At 46.6% G+C, this 17,770-nt stretch overlaps 1 protein-coding gene across 20 annotated transcripts in view; it reads left to right on the plus strand.

Annotated features, from left to right (window-relative positions):
- ZNF618 (zinc finger protein 618) overlaps positions 1-17,770 on the plus strand; it is a 325,146-nt gene that overhangs the window by 262,262 nt on the left and 45,114 nt on the right. For all 20 annotated transcript variants that reach the window (XM_073314156.1, XM_073314151.1, XM_073314152.1 and 17 more), the window contains one exon: positions 15,947-16,036. In XM_073314156.1, the coding sequence (XP_073170257.1) occupies positions 15,947-16,036 (90 nt within the window). The remainder of the gene's footprint in view (positions 1-15,946; positions 16,037-17,770) is intronic.

Below are 17,770 nucleotides of genomic sequence, written 5' to 3' on the forward strand. Positions count from 1 at the left end.
GTAACGTGCACTCTGTATTCTGATGAAGTGAGCTGTAGCTCACGAAAGCTTATGCTCAATAAATTTGTTAGTCTCTAAGGTGCCACAAGTCCTCCTTTTCTTTTTGCGAATACAGACTAATACGGCTGCTAGTCTGTAATCTGTATTCCTGGACATTCTTAATTAATAAACAAAGTTCTTCATGAAAATAATTTCCCTGGTATAATTGTCAGCCTTCTGCATGCTTAGGTGGGTTTTTTCCCCCTGCATGGTGCCATTGAAGGGGCAAAGTTGCAGTACAGCAGATAACTTTTGCATGATACATATCCTAGCTCTAGCCCTGGTGCAGCTCTACTGATGCTGTCAGGGTGGTAGCGTATAGACGATCGTCCAGTATTTTTCCTACCGTGTGATCTAATCCTGCTCAGGGCGAATCTAAGTGACACGATGCTGAAATGCTGTCAGTCAACACTATCTGCCCCATCGCTGCTAGTGCTGGTGAAGTTGCATCAGTGCAAGAGCAACGATGGAAGGGTTCCCTAAAATTGTCACTGTAGCCAAGGCTGCGTTGTGTCAGGGCCCAGTGCCTTCACCTCCAGGCTAGGGCAGGAGCCATGTCCTCCCCCTTGGAATGCTGTTCCCAGCTAGTTCGAACACTTGGGCTTGCTGTGCAGCAGCACAAATCCCCACTGCTCCCAGTGAGCGCATGGAGGTTTCTCAGTTAGGTCGTTGTCTTCCCCTTTCATGTGGCTGGGATAGAGAGGCAACTACAGTTTCACCTGAAGTTGATTGAGCCAAACAGCTATAGTAGGTGTAGCAGAATTTATTGCAGAGATGCCTCCTTCATATTTATAAATCGGCAGTAGGTGGTGATATGTTCGATGGTCTGTCGTGGGGAACCACACTCGCACACCGGGGAGTCCTTGATTTTTCCATTTGTGCATTAAATGTCCGCATCTACCATGCTTGGTTTGGATTTGGTTTAGAGTTGACCAAAATGACCATGGAAGGTCAAACGCAGGAGTCTTCTGTGTGGGATCCGTGTTATCTGTCTTCTGTTACAGCAGGGGCTCTCCAAGATGGAGGAGAGGGTTATTTCTGATAAAGTGGCACTCTGATGGAGCCTGGGAAAAGTGACCAGGCATGAGCCTAACCACCAGAGTGTCAGTAGTCTACGTGACCTGCTGTTCTTTGAATATCCTGGGCCCTCTTCACCTCCAAGACTCCGCATGCCTTGCTAGGAGTCATTTCCCTTAGACTTGAGACAGAGAGAGAGGGATTCATCAATTATATCTCCCTTGGGATGAGCTCTTATTCCTCTTCATTGTGTCACACACCACTTTCATCTTCTGTGAAGCTCATGCTTTCTAAGCTGGACCAATGTTCTCACTAATGGGAGAAACTCTGTTTTTGTGGGCTGCAACACACACAACATGCTGTCTGTCCTCTGTAACGCACAGTAGCCCGGGATGTGTGCAGTACACTCAGTAGGTTCTGGGAAGTGTCTGAGATTACTGCTGCCTGGGCTTCAAGGACTCGTCCTCCAACAGCGCAAACCAAGCTGCCTCCTTTATTTTGTTGGTGGCAGTTGCAAATTACGTAGTGATTTGTAGATAGTTAGCCGGGCAAGGCAGAAACACTACATGCAATGTCCCCATGAAACTCTTTTCGATTGCAGTCTTTCTGCTCCAGTGCTTGAGTGAGCTGAATCTCCTGTATCTGACAGCACATTTCTTCACAGGGCTTTTCCTTTGTCTTAGGCTGGTACATTCATAGATTCCAAAGCCACAGGTGACCACTGTGATTATCTAGTCTGACCAGCTGTATAGCACAGGCCCTAAAACTTCCCCAAATAATTCCTAGAGCAGATCTGTTAGAAAAACATCCAATCTTAATTTAAGAATTGTCAGTTATGAAAAAATCCACCACAACCCTTGATACATTGTTCCAGTGGTTAATTACTCTCTGTGTCAAAATTTACACCTTATTACCACTGTGAATTTGTCTAGCTTCAACGTCCAGCACTTGGATCATGTCATACCTTTCTCTGCTAGATTGAAGAGCTCATTATTAAATATTTGTTCCCTATCTCGGTTCATATAGACTGTAATTAAGTCACCCCGAACCTTCTCTTTGTTAAGCTAAATAGACTGAGCTGTTTGAGTCTCTAACTAGACAGCATGTTTTCCAATCCTTTTATCATTTTCATGGCTCTTCTCTGAACCCTCTCCAATTTATCACCATCTTTTTGGAATTGTGGACACCAGAACTGGACACAGGATTCCAACAGCAGTTGCACCAGTGCCAAATACAGAAGAAAAATAACCTCTCTACTCCTACTTGAGATTCCCTTATTTATGCATCCAAAATGCATTAGCCCTTTTGGTCATGGTGTTACACTGGGAGCTGATGTTCAGCTGATCAGCCATCATGACCCCCAAATCTTTTTCTGAGTCACTGATTCCCAGGATAGAGTCCCCCATGCTGTAACTATGGCCTACGTTCTTTGTTCATATATATATATAAACCATATTAAAATGCAGAATGTTTGCTTGCGCCCAGTTTACCAAAAGATCCAGATCACTCTGTGGCCTGTCCTCTTCATCATTTACCACTCTCCTAAGTTTTGTGTCATCTGCAAACTTTATCAGTGATGATTTTATGGTTTCTTCAAGGTCATTGATAAAAATGTTAAATAGGGTAGGGCCAAGAACCGATCCCTGTGGGACCCCACTGGAAACACATTGCTTGATGACAAGTCTCCATTTTCAATTACATTTCGAGACCTCTTGGTTAGCCAATTTTAATCAATTTAACGTATTCCATGTTAATTTTATATCATTCTAGTTTTTTAATCAAAGTGTTGTGCAGTACCAAGTCAAACACCTTAAAGAAGTCTAAATATATTATATCAACACGATTACTTCTATCAACCAAACTTGTAATCTCATCAAAAAAGATATCTGGTGAGTTTGACAGGATCTATTTTCTATAAACCCACGTTGATTTGCATTAATTACATTACCCACCTGTCAAGGTTCCTTCCCCACACTGAACTCTAGGGTACAGATGTGGGGACCTGCATGAAAGACCCCCTAAGCTTATTCTTACCAGCTTAGGTTAAAAACTTCCTCAAGGTACAAACTTTGCCTTGTCCTTCAACCCTATGCTGCAAACCACCAAGCATGTTAAACAAAGAACAGGGAAAGAGCCCACTTGGAGACGTCTTCCCCCCAAAATATCTCCCCAAGCCCTACACCCCCCTTTCCTGGGGAAGGCTTGATAAAAATCCTCACCAATTTGGATCTTAAGAACAATGAAAAAGCAATTAGGTTCTTAAAAGAGGACTTTTAATTAAAGAAAAAGTAAAAGAATCACCTCTGTAAAAATCAAGATGGTAAATACCTTACAGGGTAATCAGATTCAAAACATAGAGAATCCCTCGAGGCAAAATCTTAAGTTACCAAAAGACACAAAAACAGGAATGTACGTTCCATTCAGCACAGCTATTTTACCAGCCATTAAACAAAAGAAATCTAACGCATTTCTAGCTAGATTACTTACTATCTTTTTACAGGAGTTCTGAGCTGCATTCCTGATCTGTTCCTGGCAAAAGCATCCCACAGACAGACAGACCCTTTGTTCCCCCCTCCTCCTCCAGCTTTCAAAGTATCTTGTCTCCTCCATTGGTCATTTTGGTCAGGTGCCAGCGAGGTTATCTTAGCTTCTTAACCCTTTACAGGTGAAAGGGTTTTGCCTCTGGCCAGGAGGGATTTTTATAGTTCTGTAAACAGAAAGGTGGTTACCCTTCCCTTTATATTTATGACATGCCCCCCAAATCACAGATAGGGTGAAACACTGGCTGTGATTTCTTCTTGGAGCGCTAGGAGAAAACAGAGTTAATAAGACACCTGCACCTCTAAATATACTACCACGTGTATAAAGATTAACAATATTTCCACATCTCAAGGACGATTTTGACCAGTTGATTCTGGGAAACTTTCATGGGAGAGTGCATCAGCCACTTTATTAGAAGCTCCTGAGATGTATTGTATGTTGAAATCAAAATCTTGGAGAGCTAAACTCCACCAAATAAGTTTTTTGTTATTTCCCGTGGTGGTATAAAGCCACTGTAGCGCAGCATGGTCGGTTTGCAGGTGGAAACGGTGTTCCCAAACGTATGGGCGTAGCTTTTCCAGAGCATAGACAATGGCGTAACATTCTTCTTCACTGATTGACCAGTGGCTTTCCCTCTCAGACAGCTTCTTGCTGAGAAACACTACAGGATGGAATTCTTGATCCGGTCCTTCCTGCATTAAAACTGCTCCCACACCACGCTCGGACGCATCTGTGGTTACTAGAAACGGTTTGTCAAAGTCTGGGGCCCTTAGCACAGGATCAGACATGAGTGTTGCTTTAAGCTGGTGTGACAAAGCTCTGTCCTTGCCTCCATGGGTCCCGCATTTCCTGGCGGATTTCACTATCCTCAGAGGCTCACTATGACCCTCCACGTAACCCTTCTTTCTCTAGAGACAAGGGTCACAGTCTACTGAGCCATTTTCATCATAAGCCAGCAAGGGAGGTGAGGAGAAGTTATCCTTCCTTGCACAGTCTCTGTTGTCTCCCAGTCTCAGTGATTAATCAGGGGGCAAAGGTGGGGGGGGAGCTCGGACCCACCCTGTACTCCGGGCTCCAGCCCAGGGACCCTAATAGTATCAGCTATGGTAGCTGACCTTTTAGAAACATGACATGTACAATTCCCTGGGCTACTTCCCCCACAGCAGCCCTCATTTCCTCAATCTCCACTTCACCCTTACCTCAGGACCTCCTTCCTTGTGCCTGATATGGTGTGTACTACTCAGCCTCTCCAACAGCGCAACTTCCTCCCACAGCTCCTGACACGCACCCCCACCTGACTGGCTGGGAGGCTTTTAACTAGTTTCAGCCAGCCCCTGATTGGCTTCAGGTGTCTCAATCAACCTAGCCTTCTCCCTGCCTTCTGGAAAGTTCTTAATTGTCCCCAGGTGTCTTAATTGACCTGGAGCAGCTTCCATTTCACTTAACCTGGTACCAGGGATTTGTTTAGCCTGGAGCTAATATATCTATCTCCCACTACTTTTCTATAGCCATCTGGCCTTGCCCCGTCACACTGGTTAAAGGCCTTCTGACACTGTTCAGTCCATTGAACTGCATTTGGCTGTTTCTTTTTGGTTAGGTCTGTCAGCGGGGCGGCGATTTGGCTGTATTGCGGTACAAATCGCCTGTAATCTCCAGCCAAGCCTAAGAAGGATTGGACCTGTTTCTTTGACTTTGGGACAGGCCTACTTTTGGATAGCATCCGCTTTGGCCTGTAGGTGGTTGATAGTTCCTTGACCCACCTGGTGTCCAAGGTGAGTCATCTGTTTAGGGCTACTTGACACTTCTTAGCCTTAACAGTTAGTCCTGCCTCCCTTATGCGCTTGAAGACTTTTTGTAGATGTTCTAGGTGTTCTACCCAGGAATCCAAAAATATGGCCACATCGTCAAGGTAGGCGACTGCATATTCTCCCAATCCCGCTAGGAGACCATCTACAAGTCTTTGGAAGGTGGCGGGTGCATTCCGCAGCCCGAAAGGCAGTACATTAAATTCATACAGCCCGAGATGTGTGGTGAAGGCTGACCTTTCCTTGGTGGATTCATCTAGCGGTACCTGCCAGTACCCCTTGGTTAAGTCCAAGGTAGAGATGAACTGGGCCCGTCCCAGTTTCTCTAATAGTTCATCTGTGCGTGGCATTGGATAGTTGTCTGGGCGAGTTACAGCATTTAGCTTACGGTAGTCCACGCAAAAACGTATCTCCCCATCTGGTTTGGGAACTAGAACCACTGGAGATGCCTTTGCACTGCCAGAGGGGCGGATTACACCCATCTGTAGCATATCCTGGATCTCCCATTCTATAGCAGTTTTAGCTTGAGGAGACATCCGGTAAGGTTGGACTTTAATTGGGTGAGCATTACCTGTGTCAAAGGCGTGGTATGACCGTTCAGTCTGTCCTGGGGTGGCTGAGAACATCGGCGTGTAGCTAGTGCACAGCTCCTTGATCTGCTGTCGCTGCATACGCCCAATGGTCATGGAGATGTTTACTTTTACATCTTCTACACCACCATCACTTTTCCCTTCGTAGTAGACACCTTCAGGCCACTCAGCGTCATCTCTTCCCTGGGCTGTAAACTAACAAACCTTTAATTCTCTGGAATAAAAGGGCTTTAGAGAATTAATATGGTACACCTTAGGCTTTCGGTTGGAGGTGGGGAATGCTATGAGATAATTCACAGCTCCCAGGCGCTCCTGGACCGGGAATGGCCCTTCCCACGACGCTTCCATTTTATGGGCCTGGAGCACCTTTAAGACCGTGACCTGGTCCCCTACTTTGAAGGAACTCTCTCTGGCATGTTTATCATACCAGGTTTTTTGCTCTTTTTGAGCATCCTGTAGGTTTTCTTTAGCAAGGGCTAAGCCCAGAATGTTAGTTCCTGGAGAAGGTGTAAACCCCTCCCATTGCTGCTTCACCAACTGTAATGGCCCCTTAACCTTGCGGCCATATACAAGTTCAAATGGTGAAAACCCTAAACTGGGATGTGGTACAGCTCTGTAGGCAAAGAGAAACTGCTGCAACACTAGGTCCCAGTCATTGGAGTGCTCATTTATAAATTTACGTATCATGGCCCCCAAAGTTCCATTAAACTTCTCCACCAGGCCATTTGTTTGAAGATGGTGTTACAAATTATACCTGGTAAGGGGTGGCAAGCAAGTGATTCACCCCATGAGCTTCCCAAAGGCTTTCCATAGTTCCTGCCAGGAAATTAGTCCCTGCATCTGTGAGGATGTCAGAGGGCCAACCTACCCTGGCAAAAATGTCTGCTAGTGCCTGGCACACACTTTTAGCCCTGGTGTTGCTTAGAGCTACTGCTTCCGGCCATCGGGTGGCAAAATCCATGAAAGTCAGTATGTACTGCTTTCCTCTGGGTGTCTTTTTTGGAAAAGGACCCAGAATATCCACAGCTACTTGCTGAAATGGAACCTCAATGATGGGGAGTGGCTGGAGAGGGGCTTTGACCTGGTCTTGGGGTTTTCCCACTCTTTGGCACACCTCACAAGACCGGACATAGGTAGAAACATCCTTGCCCATTCCCTCCCAGTGGAATGACCTCCCCAAACAGTCTTTGGTCCTGTTCACCCCAGCATGGCCACTAGGATGATCATGGGCTAAGCTCAAGAGCTTTTCCCGGTACTTAGTTGGAACTACCAACTGTCTCTGAGGATGCCAGGTTTCCTGGTGCCCACCAGAAAGAGTTTCCTTGTATAAATGTCCTCTTTCTACAACAAACCGGGATCAATTAGAAGAGTTGAGAGGCGATGGGTTGCTCCATGCCTTGGTCCAAGCTCTCTGGAGGCTTTCATCTGCTTCCTGTTCAGCCTGGAACTGTTCCCTTGCTGCTGGAGACATCAGTTCTTCATTGGATTGTGGACCTAGGCTTGGTTCCTCTGGAAGCAATGCAGGTGATGGGGCTGTTTCCGTTGACTGTGAACCGCTCTCTGCTGGTGCACTGTGTTGGGGTCCGGGGTCCGGCTGAGCCTGTTTTGTAGGGTTATCGTCTGCTGCTGGTGCAGGTTTGGTGAGGCCCTCTGGTGTTGGGGTTGCAAGCACTGGATTCAGTGCTGGCACTGGGTCTGGTGCTGGTTGTTCCACCAGTTTCGGTTCTGGGACTGGCTCTGTCTGGGTCTCTGGGACTGGATCCAGTACTGCTGTTGCTGACGTTGGCATGGGGTCCGGTTCCATCACCTCTGACCGGGTCCTGGTAGAAGTTTCCGGAATAGAGCTAGGTGTGACAGCTTACTTAGCCTGGCTACGGGTGACCATTCCCACCCTCTTGGCCCGCTTCACATGATTGGCCAAGTCTTCCCCCAACAGCATGGGGATGGGATAATCATCATAGACTGCAAAAGTCCACGTTCCTGACCAGCCCTTGTACTGGACCGGCAACTTGGCTGTAGGCAAGTCAAAAGAGTTTGACTTGAAGGGTTGAATCGTCACTTGGATCTCTGGGTCGATTAAATTGGGGTCCACTAAGGAAGCATGGATAGCCGACACTTGTGCTTCTGTGTCCCTCCACGCGGTGACCTTCTTCCCGCCCACACTCACACTTTCCCTCCGCTCTAAGGGTATCTGGGAGGCATCTGGGCCTGAGGACCTTTGGTGTGACCCCGGTGCAATGAACTGTAATCTGTTGGGGTTCTTGGGGCAGTTGGCCTTTACATGCCCCAGCTCGTTACATTTAAAACATAGTCCAGCTGACGGGTCATTGGGGCAAGGTGGGTTGCTAGAGAATGGTGTGGCGAGACGATAAAGTGTCTGGAGTGTTCCTTGGTGTGTAGTTGGGGCCTTGGGCTGCCCCCGGTAATAGGGTGTGGTCTGAGGTTGTCCCTTCTGGTATCCGCTCCAACTGCGACCAGTTTTTTTCTTTTCTGCCACCTCCACCCATTTCGCTCCAATCTCCCCCACCTCAATTAGAGTTTTGGGCTTCCCATCTGGGATGTATCTTTCTATTTCCTCAGGAACACCCTCTAAGAACTGCTCCATTTGCATTAGGAAGGGCTGTCATAAATATAAAGGGAAGGGTAAACACCTTTAAATCCCTCCTGGCCAGAGGAAAAACCCTTTCACCTGTAAAGGGTTAAGAAGCTAAGATAACCTCGCGGGCACCTGACCAAAATGACCAATGAGGAGACAAGATACTTTCAAAGCTGGAGGGGGCGGGAGAAACAGGGTTCTCTCTGTCTGTGTGATGCTTTTGCCGGGACCAGAGCAGGAATGCAGCTCAGAACTCCTGTAAAAAGGTAGTAAGTAATCTAGCTAGAAAGTGTTAGATTTATTTTGTTTAATGGCTGGTAAAATAGCTGTGCTGAATGGAACGTACATTCCTGTTTTTGTGTCTTTTGGTAACTTAAGGTTTTGCCTCGAGGGATTCTCTATGTTTTGAATCTGATTACCCTGTAAAGTATTTACCATCCTGATTTTTACAGAGGTGATTCTTTTACTTTTTCTTTAATTAAAAGTCTTCTTTTAAGAACCTAATTGCTTTTTCATTGTTCTTAAGATCCAAGGGTTTGGGTCTGTGTTCACCTGTACAAATTGGTGAGGATTTTTATCAAGCCTTCCCCAGGAAAGGGGGTGTAGGGCTTGGGGGGATATTTTGGGGGGAAGACATCTCCAAGTGGGCTCTTTCCCTGTTCTTTGTTTAACACGCTTGGTGGTGGCAGCATAGGGTTGAAGGACAAGGCAAAGTTTGTACCTTGAGGAAGTTTTTAACCTAAGCTGGTAAGAATAAGCTTAGGGGGTCTTTCATGCAGGTCCCCACATCTATACCCTAGCGTTCAGAGTGGGGAAGGAACCTTGACATGGTGGCAGAGTGGTGGGATCATTTTGAGATTTTTTTTTAGATCATTTTGAAGCAGAAGCACAGTAGGATTTTAAAAGGACATTTTTTTCCCCTTTGGGCTGCTTGGAAGCAGGTTTTAAGCTGAAAGCAATTAGAGTTTTTCTGTCTCTGCCTGGGGGCCAGAGCAGCAAGCATAAAAATGGGATTTGTCTTTTTTGAGCTGGAGTTTTCTCTACCTCAAGGCAGGGTAGTTAACCTCCTGCAGGGAAATTCACAAGTTTTTCACAGACCTGAAGAGGTGGTTTTTTTTAGCTAAGAGCAACTAGAGGGTTTTTCTGTCTATTTGCCTGGTGACAAAGGATTTTTCTGTAGGCTGAGAATAGCTATCAGAGAACATAGGTATCCCATTACAGCACAAAAATTTACAAGCCAGTTTTTTTGTTTTCTTTCTAACTCTCGTGTGTAAAGTTAGTTAAAAACAGAGAGGCTAAGATGACAGAACGCAAGGCAGAAAAAGCCAAAGAGGCTGCCCACAGGAAAGCTATGGAGGCAAGGGGAAAAGAACTGGAGGAAAAGGAAAAAGAGAGGAAGCATGCACTGGAGATGGAGACGGCAAAGGTTCAACAGAATATACCAACAAACCCTAGCAGTCCTTCTCCAGGTACTGCTTCACATCCCAGGAAGTTCCCCACCTACAAGGCAGGCGATGATGCCGAGGTCGTCTTAGAAAACTTTGAAAGGGCCTGCCTTGGGTACAGCGTCTCTACAGACCAATACATGGTAGAGTTAAGGCCGCAGCTCAGTGGAGCCTTAGCCGAGGTGGCGGCTGAAATGCCTAAGGAACACATGAACAAGTATGAACTGTTTAAATCCAAGGCGAGAGTCAGAATGGGGCTAACACCCGAGCATTCCTGTCGGCGGTTCAGAGCCCTAAGGTGGAAACCAGACATGTCATTTACCCGACATGCCTACCACATTGTGAAACATTGGGATGCCTGGATAACAGGAGCAAGTGTTAGATCTCCAGAAGATTTGCCCTTGTCAAGGTTCCTTCCCCACTCTGAACTCTAGGGTACAGATGTGGAGACCTGCATGAAAGACCCCCTAAGCTTATTCTTACCAGCTTAGGTTAAACACTGCCACCACCAAAGTGTTACACAAAGAACAGGGGAAGTGCCCACTTGGAAATGTCTCCCCCTGCAAAATATCCCCCCAAGCCCTATACCCCCTTTCCTGGGGAAGGCTTGATAAAATCCTCACCAATTTGCATAGGTGAACACAGACCCAAACCCTTGGATCATAAGAACAATGAAAAAGGAATTAGGTTCTTAAAAGAAGACTTTTAATTAAAGAAAAAGTAAAAGAATCACCTCTGTAAAAATCAGGATGGTAAATACCTTACAGGGTAATCAGATTCAAAACATAGAGAATCCCTCGAGGCAAAACCTTAAGTTACCAAAAGACACAAAAACAGGAATATACATTCCATTCAGCACAGCTATTTTACCAGCCATTAAACAAAAGAAATCTAACGCATTTCTAGCTAGATTACTTACTACCTTTTTACAGGAGTTCTGAGTTGCATTCCTGATCTGTTCCTAGCAAAAGCATCCCACAGACAGACAGACCCTTTGTTCCCCCCCTCCTCCTCCAGCTTTGAAAGTATCTTGTCTCCTCATTGGTCATTTTGGTCAGGTGCCAGTGAGGTTATCTTAGCAGCTTAACCCTTTACAGGTGAAAGGGTTTTGCCTCTGGCCAGGAGGGATTTTATAGTTCTGCATACAGAAAGGTGGTTACCCTTCCCTTTATATTTATGACACCACCTTTAATTCTTTATTGATCAAGTCCTGTTATCAACCGCTCCATTATTCTGCTGGGGGGGGATTGATGTCAGACTGACAGGCCTGCAATTACCAGGTCATCCTGTTTTCCCCTTTTTAAAAATTGGCACAACATTAGCTTTTGTCCAGTCTTCTGGAACTTTGCCTGTGCATTGCTTGCAGGCTAAGTTGTCATCTGTGCATTTCAGTTTCCTTCCTAGGCTGAGAGGCTTCATTTTATAACCTGCCTTTCATTCAGTCCCTTCCTTTAGACCTTTTGCAGCATACTAGTTTCTCCTCCTCTTCTGGAACCATGCACTATCTGACAGGGAGGAGCCTTATCACTTAAACTTATACAAGCTAATGTATACTTCTCATAGAGCAGATTCTGCTCAGTCCTTTCTCAGACTAATTCCTCAGTGCAGAGAAGGAGTTGAAGTTACATCACTGTAGCGCTTCAATATAGATACTACCTACACTGATGAGGGATGGGTTCTCCCATCACTGTAGGCAATTCACCTTCTTGAGAGGCAATATCATAGAATCATAGAATATCAGGGTTGAAGGGACCTCAGGAGGTCATCTAGTCCAACCCCCTGCTCAAAGCAGGACCAATCCCCACCTAAATCATCCCAGCCAGGGCTTTGTCAAGCTTGACCTTAAAAACTTCTAAGGAAGGAGATTCCACCACCTCCCTAGGTAACGCATTCCAGTGTTTCACCTCCCTCCTAGTGAAAATGTTTTTCCTAATATCCAACCTAAACCTCCCCCACTGCAACTTGAGACCATTACTCCTCGTCCTGTCATCTGCTACCACTGAGAACAGTCTAGATCCATCCTCTTTGGAACCCCCTTTCAGGTAATTGAAAGCAGCTATCAAATCCCCTCTCATTCTTCTCTTCCGTAGACTAAACAATCCCAGTTCCCTCAGCCTCTCCTCATAAGTCATGTGTTCCAGACCCCTAATCATTTTTGTTGTCCTCCGCTGGACTCTTTCCAATTTTTCCACATCCTTCTTGTAGTGTGGGGCCCAAAACTGGACACAGTACTCCAGGTGAGGCCTCACCAATGATGAATAGAGGGGAACGATCACATCCCTCGATCTGCTGGCAATGCCCCTACATATACATCCCAAAATGCCATTGGCCTTCTTGGCAACAAGGGAACACTGTTGACTCATATCCAGCTTCTCGTCCACTGTAACCCCTACGTCCTTTTCTGCAGAACTGCTGGCAAGCCATTCAGTCCCTAGTCTGTACCGGCACATGGGATTCTTCCATCCTAAGTGCAGGACTCCGCACTTGTCCTTGTTGAACCTCATCAGATTTCTTTTGGCCCAATCCTCCAATTTGTCTAGGTCCCTCTGTATCCTATCCCTACCCTCCAGTGTATCTACCTCTCCTCCCAGTTTAGTGTCATCTGCAAACTTGCTGAGGGTACAATCCACACCATCCTCCAGATCATTTACGAAGATATTGAACAGCTAGATTAGGTCAAGAGGAGAATTGTTCCATTGACCTACCACTGTCTACACCGGGAGTTAGGCTGGTATAGCTACATCTCTTGCCGATATAAATTCCTAGTGTAGACCAGCTGTCACTGCCAGGTTGTGGGTGGTCAAACCTAGTACTCAGAGCCAGAGTCTGCAGTCACAAGGCAAGAATCATGAGTCAGCTGGGTCAGGATATTGGGAGGTTACGCAAAGTGGAGATCAGAACCACGAGTCAGGAACCAGAGACAGGCTGGATTAGGATGCGAGGGGTTCAAACTGGAAATCAGAACTATATGCCAGCAGTCACACCAGGTCAGGATGTGGGAGTGGAAGCAGGAAGCACACAGTCCAGAACAGGGTGGAATTCAGACAGCTTCCTGTTCATACTGCAGGTTTAAGTAGGGGCAGCGGGTCAATGAGCTGCTCCAGGATTCTTCCAAGACAACCCCAGGGAGATCAGCAGGGTTTCTGGTGAGGGATCGTGGTGCAGGTACACACCTGGCAGGAAGCTACAAAGGTCTTTATTGTGGGAAACATTCATAGCCACCAGAAGAAACATGATGTTAATAGTTGGTTAAATGATGATTGGTTGGTTAACATGATGTTAAATGTTTTATATCACCCTAAGAGTCCTGCAAAGGGGAAGTTGTGGCACAATGGATGGACAACCACCTTTGCAGATCCTAGGGGAGCATAGAGGCTCTCTCTCACAAATGTGATCCCCTCCTCGGTGTCATGTTGTTCTCAGCTGACAATGGCCAACTTGTCAGGTGGAATTACAGAGACGGAGACAGAGCGGATGAGCGCAAGCAGGTCCTGGCGGCAAGTCGCATTAAGAAAGTTATGGGAGTTGAGAATGTGGGCTGTTCCAGACAGGGGCCTTGTGGCTCGGAGCCATATCTGTGGGACAAGGCATTGTCCTTGCTGTTCCTGGTTCCAGGGCAGTAGATCAAGGTAAAGTTGAACTAGGAGAAGAATAGGGCCCATTGGAGCTGTGGCTGGTTCAGGACCTTGACCATGCATAGGTACTCCAGATTCTTGTGGTCTGTAAACACTTGGTCTGGATGACAGGCCCCTTCCAAGTAGTGTCATGACTCTTTGAAGGCAATCTTAATTGACAGGAGCTCTTTGCCCAAGATCTCCTAGTTTCACTCAGCAGGTGTAAGCTTCCTTGAGTAGTAGGCGATGGGGTGCAGTATTTGCTTGGGTCCATGCCTTTGGAAGAGGACTACTCTGATCACCGTACTAGAGGTATCAACTTCCACAACAGAAGCTTGTCATGTTGGGGTGGGCCAATACTGGAGCAGTGGTGAAAGCAAGATTCAGTTCAGAGCTTCATGCTGTGCCTTGGGTGACCAGTGAAACTTGGCGTTTTTTCAGAGTAGGGCAGTGAGGGGCTCGGCTTGTTTTGAAAAATTCTAAATGAACCTGCGGTGGAAGTTTGCGAAGCCTAAAAAGACATTGAAGGTCACACACATTGTGGGGGGCTTCCCAGTCGCAGACAGCCTGGACCTTGTGTAGATCCATCTTGATTCCCTCCGGTGACGGGATGAATCACAGGAACTCAGCTGAGGTCTGATCAAATGAGCACTTCTCTCGGTTAGTGTAGAGACTCTGTTGTCATAGTCTCTCCAGGACTGTGTGGACGTGTGGTATGTTGGTCCAGATCATCTGAGAAGATCAGTGTGTTGTCTAAGTGCCACAAACTGGTCCAGTAGGTCTCGGAGCACATTGCTAATAAAGTGCTGGAACATTGCTGGTGTGTCAGTCTGAATCACACCAAACTGTTATTTCTCTGTGTCCCTGAATAATGGCCTACGGGGGACAGTCTCCAGTCAGAAGGCCGATTACCAGGGCCACGTAAGCCTGGTCAGAGGGATGGATTTGGGGACATATCAGAAGCTGGCATGGGTTCATGAAGCACCGGAACTGCTGGGGCAATAGTATCGCGGGCCCCTGTTGGGTCGAGGCACTCTGTACTGTGCACAGCACGGTATTCTCAGGGCTGAGCTGCCTCCTGCAGCCGCTGATTATCCGAGGTCAGCTGGGCAACTTGGGCCTTTAGTACTTGATTATCTGCCTGGAGGCAGAGGGCACATCCAGGCGAGTCTGATGCTTCTAGTGGCTGCAGTGGTGCTGCTGGGTCCATCCTCGCACCAAGCTTGGTCCCTCAAGGTAATTGTGGTCCAAAGAAGCTGTCACGGCCGGGTCATGGGCAGACAGACCTAGCAGTCAGAGCCAGAGTCCAGGGTCACAAGACAGGAGTCAGCTGGGTCAGGATACTGGGGATCAGAAGCAGAGACAAACTGGAGATCAGAATCACGAGTCAGGAACTGGAGTCAGGCTAGGCCAGGACACGAAGGGGTCAAAGATAGGAGACAAATTGGAGATCAGAAGCATGGATCAGATGCGAGGAGTCACCCCGGGTCAAGATGCCAGGAACTCAAGCTGCCGGAGTGGGAGTGGGAGCCACAAGGCACGCAGTTTAGAACAGGGTGGAACCCAGTTGTTTGGACAGCTCCCTGTTCGTGCCACTGAGGTGTAAACAGCAGAAAAATGTCTTTGTTGCTACAGCCAATAGATCTGACAGATGCCCCAGGAACAGATCTGTGGAGTATGACTGCACCATTGTCACAGTCACTCTAACAGTGGAAATACACTTCACAGGATGGGGGTGGTCCTTCCCCCACCAAATATTAATGTGCATGGTGCTCGTGAAATTACCCCGTATGCACATTTACACCATGCCTAGCTTAGTCAATGTATTGTCAATGGTCTCCAACAACTCTTCAGTATCCCAGTGTTGGGTCCTTGCACAGCTCTGCCGATGCACCTCAATCGTGACCTACCACTGCCCTGCTACTTCAGTTCTGCTCTTCTGGAGCAGATCCCAGAACAGCCTCCTTGGGCCAGTTTCAGCTGTAGTGGCAGCTGTGGAACTGCATGCTTGTTCTGGCCCCTCTCCAGCGTTGCGTGGGTCCTGTACAGGTTTTATTGGACAGCTGAACTGCCTGGCTTTTCCTGTGACTGAAACTCATGAGATATGTCTTAAGCTAGAGTGTATGATGCCCACCTGGGTAGGTATGAAGCAGTGATTGCTCCAGTGGGTAAGCCACTTGAGAGAGAATCTGGGGGAAATGGGGGTGAATGGATAGATCCTGTGATTCAGATATGTCCACTGGAGCTCTTGCCTTTCACCCCAATGTTTCTAAAATGAATTTGTTCCTTCTTCCTACAGACAATTTTAGGTACACATGTGACATTTGTGGGAAAAAATATAAATACTACAGCTGTTTCCAAGAGCACAGAGACCTGCATGCGGTGGATGGTGAGTACTGCTTCAGCACCTTGTCAAATTGGGCTGGGAAATAGTGATTGTTTATGTGGGGTTAGACAAAGTGTGATTCATGGGCAAAATGTTGCCATGGGGTCTTACAATGGCACGCAACCATGCTCAAAGTTACAGCGCAAAGAAATCAGGTCCTAACCTGCTCTGCTTCAACCTGTTTGGATCGAGATAGCACCCTTACACTGGGACTTGCAGTCTCAGCAAGCCATGTCTTCATATTAAAGTTGAGGATCACTACAGATTTGTTATAGCTCTGGGCCTCAAGGTAAATTGCCAGTCTAGCCCTTAGCTAGGTCAGGTTGTCTCTGGTTTCTGACCTCAGAGGACCCAATTTTAGCATGGTTCTCTGCAGGATCATTACAGAGATCCAAATGCAGGTAGACTTGCCAGCCAATGCAGTTCTGAACTGATGTGCCTGTGTCTGAGCCAGTGGACTTCAAAGGAGATCTCGGCAAAACTTTTCCACCAAAACTTTTTTCACTGAAAAATGCAGATTCAAGTCCAAAAAAATACTTTGAAAATTTGTGTCAATTTCGGCAAATTGGTTTGGTTGAAAAAAATCTTTTTTGGAAATGTCAGAACGGTTCGTTTTGACATTTCTGAATGAAAACAACTTTATTTTCCTGGTGAAATTCATAAAGGGACCGAGGGAAGGTATACTTCTGCCTAAAGCCTGGTAGCTAGGGCACTCACATGGGATGTGGTAGACCTGAGTTCAAGTCCTTGCTCCAGAACTGGGATTATTTATGCAAAGACCCGGCCCCAGAGCAGCGATTTTAACCTGGGTCTCCCTCATCACAGATGAGTGCCTGCACTACTGGGCTGTTCACCTCATTTTTGTGAATGGTGCCTAAAACCAGAATGTCTTGTGTTTTTATTGAAATGAATTTTTTTCTGACTTTTTGATTTGCTGAAAATTCCATCCCAGTTCCTTTCAGTCCCAGAATGATTTTTTTTTTCAGAACTTCCAGTGAATCGAAAAAATCAGTTATTCTCACAGCTCTGCTTTAAAGGACTGTTTTCCAGTGTAAACATGTTGAATTGTGTCAGTGTGAATGCTGGCAGCCTAGAACAACTGGCAGCAATTTCACTTTGATGATATTAAGGCTTTTTTACATTATTTTTATGTGTTTGTTACCCTCTTTAGCTGAGCCACGCTCCTCCTCATGGCAGATAGAGCTGTCGGTGTTGCACTTTACTCAGCCAGGAAGGTGCAGCAGGCATTGTCTTTGCCATGGGCTGCTCCAGATGCAGCAGATTACTCATGGCCAGTACCCGTGGCCAGTACTGTCCCAATGTTTTTCACAAGAAATTTTGTCAAAAAAATGTGCTGGTTTTGATTGAAATTTTGGAACCCTGAGACTAGCTCTAAGCTCGGTTGGCATTCCCCAGCACCCTGGAATCTCCGTCCCTCACGTGGGGTCATAGACATTAAATCACTGGGATTGAAAGTTAAGCTAAACATAGAATCATAGAAGATTAGGGTTGGAGGAGACCTCCGGAGGTCATCTAGTCCAGCATATCTGCTTCTACTTGAAATGTGCCGTCATCACTCTAGTTCAAAGCTAATAAGGAAGCTGAAGCTTTTAAAATGGCTGCCACTTTGTGTTTCTCTAAGACACCGCTTGCTTGGATGCCTCTGAGTGATTGCTTGTGTTTCAGTAGACATGGGTGCGAGGCGGCTGTGCATCTATGTCAGTGTGTTCTAACAAA

Source organism: Lepidochelys kempii, chromosome 16 (genome assembly GCF_965140265.1).
Source record: "Lepidochelys kempii isolate rLepKem1 chromosome 16, rLepKem1.hap2, whole genome shotgun sequence".
Taxonomy (NCBI): Eukaryota; Metazoa; Chordata; order Testudines; family Cheloniidae; genus Lepidochelys; species Lepidochelys kempii.